The 10,792-nt window shown below is 33.8% G+C and overlaps 1 protein-coding gene across 1 annotated transcript; it reads left to right on the forward strand.

The window, feature by feature from the left end:
* The first annotated feature begins 4,069 nt into the window (after window positions 1-4,069).
* Window positions 4,070-10,291, forward strand: LOC145579386 (protein yippee-like At5g53940). The gene is made up of 5 exons (XM_081636631.1): window positions 4,070-4,229; window positions 7,368-7,411; window positions 9,273-9,381; window positions 9,821-9,876; window positions 9,968-10,291. The coding sequence occupies exons 1-5, from the start codon at window positions 4,134-4,136 to the stop codon at window positions 10,044-10,046; spliced, it is 384 nt and encodes a 127-aa protein (XP_081492757.1). The 5' UTR covers window positions 4,070-4,133; the 3' UTR covers window positions 10,047-10,291.
* The last annotated feature ends 501 nt before the right edge of the window (window positions 10,292-10,792 follow it).

The raw sequence follows: 10,792 nt of genomic DNA on the forward strand, positions 1-10,792 counted from the left end.
CTTAACCCCCCCCCCCTTTTTTTTTTAACTTTAAGTTTTCATTTGCTGATTAATTTTCCTAATTAGTTTGCTTTTTTAGGCTTAATTTTCCTACCCTTAATTAGACGACCACCATGTAAAGTGTTTTCTACGTGTGTCTTTCAACAAGCTCGAGCTACTATTTGGTTGCAAGGGATCTTTGTGGGCCCTTTTTGTTGTGGATTTTGTAATTATAGTTTCTTTTTTTTAGGTTCAAAATATTGAATGTGATTAGAAAATACTCGTACGAATGTAGGGCTAGAGACCCAAGTATCAAGTCGGCAGGTTTTTTCACACAAAAATTTAAAATTTATACTGTTTCCGTTTTATATTAGTTGTAACTTTAATATATTATACGTGAGATATAAAATATTACAAATTTGCAACTAATATGAAACAAAGGTAATAAAAATTTGTACTTCGTGTATGGAAATTATATATCTAATTTGATTTCTATGAAGGAACTTACAACATGTAAAATTTAAATTAATAAAAGGTTATTGGTAATTTAATTTTCATGTTTTGAAAAAAATTAAAATTCTTCCTGTATTTTCAATTCCACCATTTTTTATGTTTTGTTGTCAAAAAAATAAAAAAAATAAAAAAAAAAAATTATATACAAATTCATTTGTATTCTCATTTCTACCATTTGTCAATAGAGATAATAATTTATTTTTTACTTTGACTAATGCAAGATCCAATATATTTATTTTATTTTATGAAAATGGGCTTACAGTTATGAATTTTAACTAGGGTTAAACCCGTATGATGCACGAATGTTTATTGTATTGTAATTTTTTATTTTTTTAAAAAAATAAACATTAATAAAATAATATGAGAAACTACCCTCATTGAAACAACATGATACTATGATAAAGAGAACTATTTTTTTAAAAGGTAAATTTGAAAAAAAAACAAAGGTAAAAAACGAAAAAAATAAAATAAAAATGGAATGTAAATATGGCCACGTAGCACTCAAATTTGTTTGCAAAAGTTCTTGTTATTAAAATGAAGTATTGAAGTATTGATATTGATTACAATCTAATAATAATCCTACACATGTATTTATAAGACATAATTAATAAATTTGGATGTAAGAGATGTTTCGGGGTTTTTTGGGATCCCTCGGGACACTGGTCACGCACTGCTGGCAGCAAGACTCGGACACCTGCAAAACACGAATATTCCGGTGATGGAATATTCGCCTCCAACGGTCAAGTTAGTAACCGGAAGTCGGAAAAGCTAGAGAGAGAAAGTAGAGAGAAGCTGGAGCTGTTTAGTGCTCTATTTAATGTTATGTCACAATCCACCCCTCCCATCATAAATGATTGGGGTATTTATAGGGGTGAGAATTTGTGCTCCTTTAGGGTTTGTGCCCTAAATTTCCGTGTCGTGATTGGCTGTGCAATCAGGTGACAACACTTGTCAGATGGGGCGTCGTTTTGCGGCTTTTTGCAGTAATTTCGGAATTTGGGCTTTGATGTAAGAAAAACCCTTTTTCTCTCATTCAGGTGCTCTTTTGAGCTTTGACACGTGTCACCTTCCCATATGGACATGTGTCGCCCTTTGATTGGGCCACGTGTCACTACGGGATTGGACCACGTGTAAGGGGTATTTTTACCCTAAACAAGAGATGTTTTTATTGAATTTCTGTTTTAATAATTTTATTTATTTATTTATTTTATGAAAAAAAATTATTTTCTTAAATAGGCATGATTAGGAGATTGGGGTTAGAAGAGATGGTTGATTGAATTTCTATTGTTTTTTTTTTTTTTTTTTTGATGAAAATATTATTTTGATGAATAGGCATAATTAGGGGATTTGGATTGAAGAGATGTATGATTGTTTTTTTAATTAAAAAAAAATTGTTTTAAAATAGGAAAAAAAAGGAAGAGACAAGTCCTTCCAACTTCTTGTTTGAAACTAGTACTCCGTAGTATTGATTTAGACCTTGAACATGGATTAATTAAAAAAAAAAGACCATATTAAGGAAAACAAATTAACAAAATGAATTAGACCAAGGACCATTCATTAATTAAGGCCTAGGAAATTGAGATAATGTATGATTTATCTATTTTATCCACAATATCCTATTACGTTTTACGAAACGACCACATTTGAGGGAGTCTTACAATTTTTATCAAAAGTATTGAAAATGAAATCGATTTATAATCATAAACACCTAGATAAAGAGTAAAGACTAAATATAGTTCCATAAGATATGGGCATACTGGCGTATTATTAGGTAGACAAATGTTTAAAGTTTGTGCATTTATGCGTTTTTTCGAATGATTCAAACGAGCAAATCTTCTTCAAAATATGATTGTTTTAAAAGATTTGATACATTTGGGTGAATGATTGATGGAGTTAGAACAAGGAATAAATCCTGCAACTTTAAAATCTACTTGTATATTTTTTGTCAGCATTCTCTACAAGAATATATTTGAATATTTTGAAAGTGATTAATAAAATCACAAACAAATGACAAGTTACAAGAAGGTACATAAAAGTCGACACATGGAAATTCTCTGCCAAACTTGATCCAAAGACCAACGTTCTTCCGTATGTTTTTTCTCTGCTATACATTTTTGTGTTGACTGACTTTGGAGGCCGAATAAGGTTTAATAAAAAAATATGACACAAAGGCTAAAGGCTAAAATATTTACCCAGTGTTTATAGGCTTTGGCCCAACCTAGAGGCGCAAATACCAAAGAAGTAAGCCCATCTGCATACCTGTGTCAAGTTTCAAGACTTTCAACTTCGGAATATTTTTTTTTTTTTTTTGGTGTTTAGAGAGCCACAAGTAGGGATGGCAATGGGTCGGGTCTGGGTCGGGTCCATTGAGCCAAACCTGAAATTTTAGAGGTAGACCCAGATCTGACCCAGACCCACCAGATTTAAAAAAATCAGACCCAAATCCATCGGGTCTAGCGGGTCTCGGGGTCTAAAACGGGTTTAACTATAATTTTTTATAATTTTTCAAAATCTTTTATACTTCCTCCGTTTTTATTTAGTTGCAGCACACCCCCTTAGCACGCACATTAAGGAAGATATTAGACTATGTAAACGGATAAATTAATTTACAAAATTTTAACACCTATAAGAAGAAAGGGATAAGTTGCTACGGTTTAAAATTCATAACTTAATTCATTCGTTTACCTAGTTTAATCACCTCATCGGTAAGCATGATAAAAGGTGTGTTGCAAGTATAAAAAAATAGAGGAAATATATATTATAAATTTATAACTATACTATTACTTAATATAATAAAAGATGCATTATAAAAAATTATTCATATTTTGGATACACAAATAATTTGTTCATTAAAAAGGAAAGACAATGCATGAAAAAAAAATCTTAAAAACTAAGATTCTTGGTTGCTCGTTGTTTTGCTGACTTTCTCTAAAATTTATCTTCTCAACCTCTAAATACGTAGTATATTGCTAATCTAATATATCTAATTAAGTGGTTTATTTTAATAATAGTATGTCTGATAAACATTTATGATTTATAAAAAAAAATTTAAAAATTAGATCCATGGGTCGGATCTGGGTTAGGTCTAGGTCCAAAAAGTGTAGACCTAGACCCGGACTCGACCATTAAACTTAGACCCAGACCCATCGGGTCTAAAATTTAAGGACCCAGACCTTAAAATATGGGTCGGGTCCAACCGGGTCTGGGTCGGGTCCAAGACCCATTACCATCCCTAGCTACAAGGATGGGGGTGAGAATCGATCCCATGATCTCTTGAAATCGAAAGGAAAAGTCTAACTACTTGATCTATTCTTCACTCTCTCAACTCCAGAACTTTGACCAAAACTATTTTTTCTTTTAACCCTTTTCTTTTGTGTTGACTGACCCAACTTTGAGCCCATTTATTATGTTCATAACCTTCCAAAAGTCGGGCCGGGCCTATGTTGATCTGGTCTACTTAATGTTACCAACATATTCTTGACTTTTTATTGTCTACTACCAGATCCTTGAAAGTTGAAACTGATTCCGATTTCTAACATTTAGAAAAAAAAAAAAAAATGAATAAATGTTTGAGTTGGTGAGATAGTCAGTCGTAGAGATAGAGAGAGAAAGAGTGAAGAGAGAGAAAGCAAGAGAAGGTGATGGGTAGAGTCTTTCTGGTGGAGTTGGATGGCAAAGCTTACCGCTGTAGATGCTGTGATACCCCTTTAGCACTTGCTGAAGATGTTCTTTCTCGGGTAAATTTTTTATTTACCCTCTTTTAATTTCAATTTATCAAATTAATTTCTTATGGACTTGTTCTTGATTTTGTGTTTGTTGTTTTAATTTTGAAGTATTTGATTGATTCTCAACTGGGTTCCTTTTAATTTGCTGTATTTTTCTGTAAATTTTAGATCATTTTGGGTGATCATGGTGGGTTAATTAATTGGGTGTTTAGAAATGGAGAAAATTCAAGTTCATCTTGTGATATAGGGTGTGAAATGAGCTTCAATTTGAGATGATATTGTTGCATGCAAAGAATTATATCATAGTTTTAATAATTATTGATGTTCTCATGTTGCAATACCGCGAATTTTATAATCAAACTATTTGTTGGTGGATTATATGATATAATTAGAGCCCGCCCTTTGCAGTTTGCAACAATGATTCAATGAATAATTTGTTATTGTGTAAGAAAGGGGATATTCTCTAGATTTTGAGTGAATCAGAAATCACTTGATCATTCTCAACAATTTAGTGGACTGAATTTGTTAATTAATGAAGTGGGTGCTTGTTTTGCTGCAAGGGACCTTTTGTCTTTAATGGAGAAAATGTTTTGATTACATGTTATTCTATAATTGTAATTTTAATTTGAAAAAATTGTGAAAAAGGACCCTTTTAGTGGTCGATTTTTTGAAAAAGGACCTTTTAGTGAAAACTTGTGAAAAATGACCTTTTAAGTTGCATTTTGTTTGTATGGGGTACTTGGGTGAGCTTGCGTGGTGGCTCCGGCGTTGACTATCACGTGTTAGTCACGTGACTAAAAAAAAATCCCCAAATTTCTCTCCTTTTCCGACCTAACCCTTTCATTGGTTAGGTCGGGAAAATGAGGGAAATTTGGGGATAATTTTTTTTAAAAAAATAAGTCACGTGACTAACACGTGATAGTCAACGCCGGAGCTCCGGCATTGACCACCACGCAAGCTCACCAAGGTACCCCATACAAACAAAATGCAACTTAAAAGGTCCTTTTCCACAAGTTTTCACTTAAAAGGTCCTTTTTCACGATTTTCTCTTTTAATTTTAGGTATGCTTGAACTTGTTCATACAATTCATGAGAGTCGACCTCAAATCATTTTGGGACTTAGTGTCACGGTCCGAGAGTTTTGACACCGGATCGTGCGGCGCGCGCTTGTCTATTAGCGACAAGGACGCAAGCCTAAAGTAAGGGAGGTTCGTAAGCACACAGCAACACGGACCAAGGTATCTTAAGAAAGCACTCGTCAACAACGGGTGCTAGGTCGGGGCTTGTGACGGCCGATACTTCGAAGCGGGCACAAGCGGAACCCACTAGATGAGGGCATCTTTTGAGGGTCTCTTGGTTTGGTGGGGGATGCTTTAAAACAAGGTAAGCACAATATCTATAAAGGCTTAAACAACACACAAGTCTTAAAGCAATAGCAAAGGGGTAGAGAGCGTAGATTGAATAACCATGCGCTCCCTAAAGAGCTTTATATTGCATTAGTAGAGAATTACAAGTGAACGTTGAAATGACAGTAACACAATAATTCTCCCTAGAGCCTAGAAAATAAAAAGAAAGACTAGACATTACAGAAGGGAAATTATAAGGAATATAAAGAAGAATACATAATAAAGAGGTTGGATTCTAACACTTAGGCTTTGTTGTTGTTGTGGTATGCTTTTAACTTGTTCATAGTGAAAGATAGCTGTATGTATAATACATTTTTTTCAATACTTCTTAATGACGGCACCATGGATTGAGGCTGAGATATGCAAGTGATTAAGAATGTGATCATCCGGTGAATGCCTAGTTGCTGTCAATCTGTTTGAGTCACTAGGGGACATAATGATGAAGGATATACGACTCTTAATTGTTTCAGGACCATGATTAAGGTAAAGTATGTGAGGATAATTGCAGTCATTCAAGGTTACCCAATTTAAAAGGACAATTTGACAATTTAAACTTCCTGCATTGAGTAGCTGCCACCAGAGAAGATCTTATTGGAAATTAGGTGGAAGTTAGAGTGGGCTTTAATATTTTGATGGGGGTAATGTTGATCGAAAAAGATTAATCGTGATGGTAAGAAGAAGAATAAAGGGAGAATATTTGTGAATTGCTGACTTTAAATTGGATAATGCTTTTGTTTACATACATTACACCATACAGCTACAGCACATATTTATAGTGTAATGTCAATTACCTTAGCTTCACCAATTTGTAATAACAATTCTCTAGAGCTATCTTCTTGCATAGAATGGTCTCTGGCTAGATTTTCTAAGGTCTTACTATGGAGTAAATTTTTTCTATAAGCATTCTAAGATATTAATACTCTTGAATTTTCTAGATTTTTATGTTAACGCTCCCCTTTAATTTGAAATGTATGTTAACTTTGAGTTATCTTCTAAGTTGGAATTGCATTAGTGAATGTTTTTGTGAGTTGCACTCCCATCTTGCAGAATTGTAACTCAATCTCTTGTTTCTGGACTAGAACTCGGATAAAGTAAATTATCCCAATTAAACTATCTCTTTATTCATATTACTGACATCATTAAGATCAAAATGTTTCTCCAAATATGCAAAAGTCCACTAAGGCTTCCCCCTTACTTTCTTACTGATTCGATTCATTTTGAGTTAAAGCTATTCTGCTACCTTCTACCGGGGGGGAGGGGGGGTTCTTTAATATCATATCGATTCATCAACACTCATGGCTTGCATTTTATAGATGACCGCGTGGTATCACATCTCGGAGCTGTTTTCTATTTACTAGTGTGTAGTTGAGATTCAAAGGCATTAGCCACTCGCAAGTGCAGACTTTGCAAACTGAAATGCTTTTTCTACTTATAGTCATTTAACCTATTATTGAGGTCTTTGCTTCTGACTTATATTTTTACATGTTACTACAAGACTAGAACAACCCAATCGTAGTGATTTCAATTTTTTGCTCAGCTCACATTTTTGTACATTGATATCTTGGATATTTTGTGATTCATCGTCATGTTACTAAGGCTTTGATTGATATCTTGTGATCATCGTCATTCTTCTGGGAGTTGAGATTGTTCCTCCTACTTTGTAATTCTTTTTAAAATAAAATAAAATTGGAGAAGGTTGATTCTAATATTTTCTACTGATTCAAATTCTTGCCTTGTTTTGTCAGTCATTCAGTTGTCGCCAAGGGAGAGCTTATCTTTTTGAAAATGCGTAAGTTCTTAAAAATTTTCCATTCTCTATTAAATGACTTCATATGTGCTATCTTCCTCCTAATTCTATAGTTACAAAAATTAGCTGTATTTGAGGCTCTGAATCAGGGTATTGGAGAGTAGCACATGCAAAACTAATAATTGAAAAAGAAAATAAATGAATTGGAAATCCATACTAAAGCCTTGTTATTGTAGAAAAGATTAACATTAATGGATTCTTTTTTCTTTTAGTATTTTGGTTTGATATCTTTGTGGGTTTTGAGGGAGAAACTAATTTAGCATAAGAGATGAACTGGAACAGAGGACTCGATGTTCCCTCATCTGCATGATAACATCATTTTACACCTAGGAAAATTAGAATATGAAGAATATACTGCAATACACAATGCCTTTTATGACAATGATATTTAAAACCGTCTATAATTTTCAAAGTTGGTCTCAAAATTCCATGCTCTATTGATGTAATGTAAGAAAAGTATCTTATGTTAATTGGGTTTCTAACCTGCAAAGACAGTGGTTGAATCCCTGGGAGAATCTATTAAATAATAGTTAGATCGTGATCCAATATTTTTTGCAGAATGTTTAAAGTGTTTGATTTGGATTTGCCATTTGAACTTTCATCTTAGCTATGCACTCTTATCCTTTAGTTGGTCTGTCTGCTGTTGAACACTTGAAGCGTTGCCTGTCTTTCGCTCCATTTGATTGTACTTGCTAGTTCTTTTTTCACAGCACATTAGTATATTACAGAAAGGTTTTGGTAGGGCCATAAAGTTGAAGGACAGGACAATCTTGTATGGGAGAGAGTAGCTATGATAAATTTTGGGGAGGTGAACTGTCCCAATATGGGGATAAAGGTTCCCTCTACCCTCTCATAAAGTACTCAACATTTCCGCCCTTCGACTTTTCTCTTTCACCAAGTCCTGACCATCATTATCTCCTTCACTCATCCATCACTCCCTTATTTTTTCATTTTATTAGTTTTAGTTACCCCTTAATCCTTCCCCTCATTCCAAGAATTAGGGTGATTATGCATTTGTACTTGACTACTTGAAGTTGCCATGTCCCAGTGTTGAGGATCCAACTCAGGGTACTTGAAGTCTCTTGAACACTTTTAAAGTTTAAATTAGACATGCTGAGATCCTTGAAAATCGACTAACCAACCTAGCTAATACTTTGGTAGACATACTATTTATGAGACTTCTAGCCCAATTGAGTAAATAGATTAGGTTCACATGCCTGCATTAGGTATTTAGATTGATATAGTACGCGTGGTTATGTAGTATGTACCCTATAGTTTGCTTTAAAGTTTAAACACGTGCTATAAGTCTATAACTTCTGCACTGTATAACATGTATACTCTTGAAGGTGACAATCGTTTTTGTGCTTTATATAATTTTAGGGTCTTGTATGGTTACAAAGCGACTTTTGCTTATAATTTCTGATCAGCAATTCAGCACTAGCTACTTATCTTGTGTGAATTAGAAAAAGATGCTTGCAACCACACCTGAAGCTTAAGTTAGCCTAGTGCGTTGACTGCTCGCTTATTTTGTCAATGTATGCATATGCAGATATAACGAGATATGAATGTATAAGAAACATGAGAGGATGTTTCTAAAATACGAGAGGAGCAAATTCAAAGAGAGTATAATAGGCACCTGTTAATGACTTCCGCGCAAACACATTCTGATATCAGATGTTTGCTGCTTGGTTGACATCACACAAAATGGTCTCTTTAAGGATAAGAGGCATCTAATTTTGTTTCATTTGTTCTTTTCCTCTACTCGCACAAGGAACTGGAATCACACATGCAAGACTAATATTTGTGTTCATTTTGGCTTCTTCTTTTTGGCATTGTTTTACAGAGTAAATGTGACAGTTGGACCTGAAGAAGACAGGCTTATGATGTCTGGAATGCATACTGTTGCAGATGTATTTTGTTGTGGCTGTGGTCAACTTCTTGGTTGGAAATATGTAAGATTCCTGAAGCCATAAGATTTATGTGTAACATGTTTTTGTGATTTCAAGTGAGAAATTTCCCCCAAATTCAATCATATCATTAAGTCTTCAGAGATACCGAAGAAAACATTTCATTAGAGCCTTATAGATGATGTAAATGAAGGACAACCTAGCCGTACCCGACAATGCGACTTGAGCTATATTATAAATGGAGTCCGTTTAAAGGTCGTTTGAACAAAAATATGCTCTTGTTATATCAATCAATTAATTGCATTAAAAAAGCATCATGTTTGTGAACACGGTTAATGATATAAAATATGTATAGCTACTAGGAGAACAAGTTACCCCGAGTTACCATACGAACGGATGATTGTATTGGCAGACATGTAAACGATTACTATCCGAGTTCGATTGATAATTAACATTATGTTTCCGTTTCTGTTTGTTTCCTTAGATGTTAGCTCGTGAGAAAAGCCAAAAGTACAAAGAAGGGAAGGTGGTTCTTGAAAGGTAAAAAAAAAAACAGCAGTGATTGATTGGAGGTTTGTTAATTTAGCTGTTAACCCTGTCTGTTAATACCTATTTCATTTCTGTCGAACAGATGGAGGATAACTGAGGATTCAGGTGAGGAATTTAATCTCGATGCTCGTCAAAACTCAAGTGAGTCAGAATATCCTTAGTATAACTTTCATAGTTGAATTGCATAAGAAAATGGAGAAAAAAGAAAAGAAGGGTGACGAACGGGTGGTCATTGTAAATATTTGTGTATTTGCAACACAGAGGTGTTAGAATTTTCTCTTACATCTAGTCAAATGATGTTAATTTAATCCTTTCCTTAACCGTTTACCTTTATATTGGATTGTCTTAATAATTGTTCTCATTAACCAATAAATGAATATTCATGCAATTATTTATTTATTTTTCCTACCGACGAAGTTTTACCCTAAGCCCATGGTTTTAAAAAAATGAATTAAAATACTTCGTTACTCCGGTAAAACTCAGTAAGAGGGTGGGTAAAATGTAGTGTGGAACTTATGATTGAAGTAAGGTCCCTTTTCTTTTCTTTTTTTTTGGTAGAAGGAGACCTTTGGCCGGATTTTGAGTATCGACAAATGACAATGCCATATGCAAGTACTTCGTATCTTTCTCTTAGACCTGAGGAAATGGAGACTTCATGAAGAAAAAGTCAAGATGTAAGTAAGAATTTGATGTGAAGCCAATAAGATTATACATTTTTGCATAAATTGAATTAATTATAAATTTAATCAACACGCTAATGTAAATCATCAAAGTAGAGTACTTGAGCAATGCATAAAGTCAGATGTTATAAATAAATTAATACTCCGTAAAAAGAAAAGGTTATATTAAACTATAATAATAATAAAATAAAATTAAAAAACACTATAATACGAGTAAGTTAGTTAGG

This window comes from Chenopodium album, chromosome 14, assembly GCF_948465745.1.
Source record: "Chenopodium album chromosome 14, dcCheAlbu1.1, whole genome shotgun sequence".
Lineage (NCBI taxonomy): Eukaryota > Viridiplantae > Streptophyta > Magnoliopsida > Caryophyllales > Amaranthaceae > Chenopodium > Chenopodium album.

Coding starts and splice junctions, on each gene's coding strand:
- LOC145579386 (XM_081636631.1), top strand. CDS start 4,134: ATGGGTAGAGTCTTTCTGGTGGAGTTGGATGGCAAAGCTTACCGCTGT. Junction 7,412..9,272: donor GCTTATCTTTTTGAAAATGC/GTAAGTTCTTAA, acceptor ATTGTTTTACAG/AGTAAATGTGACAGTTGGAC. Junction 9,382..9,820: donor AACTTCTTGGTTGGAAATAT/GTAAGATTCCTG, acceptor TTGTTTCCTTAG/ATGTTAGCTCGTGAGAAAAG.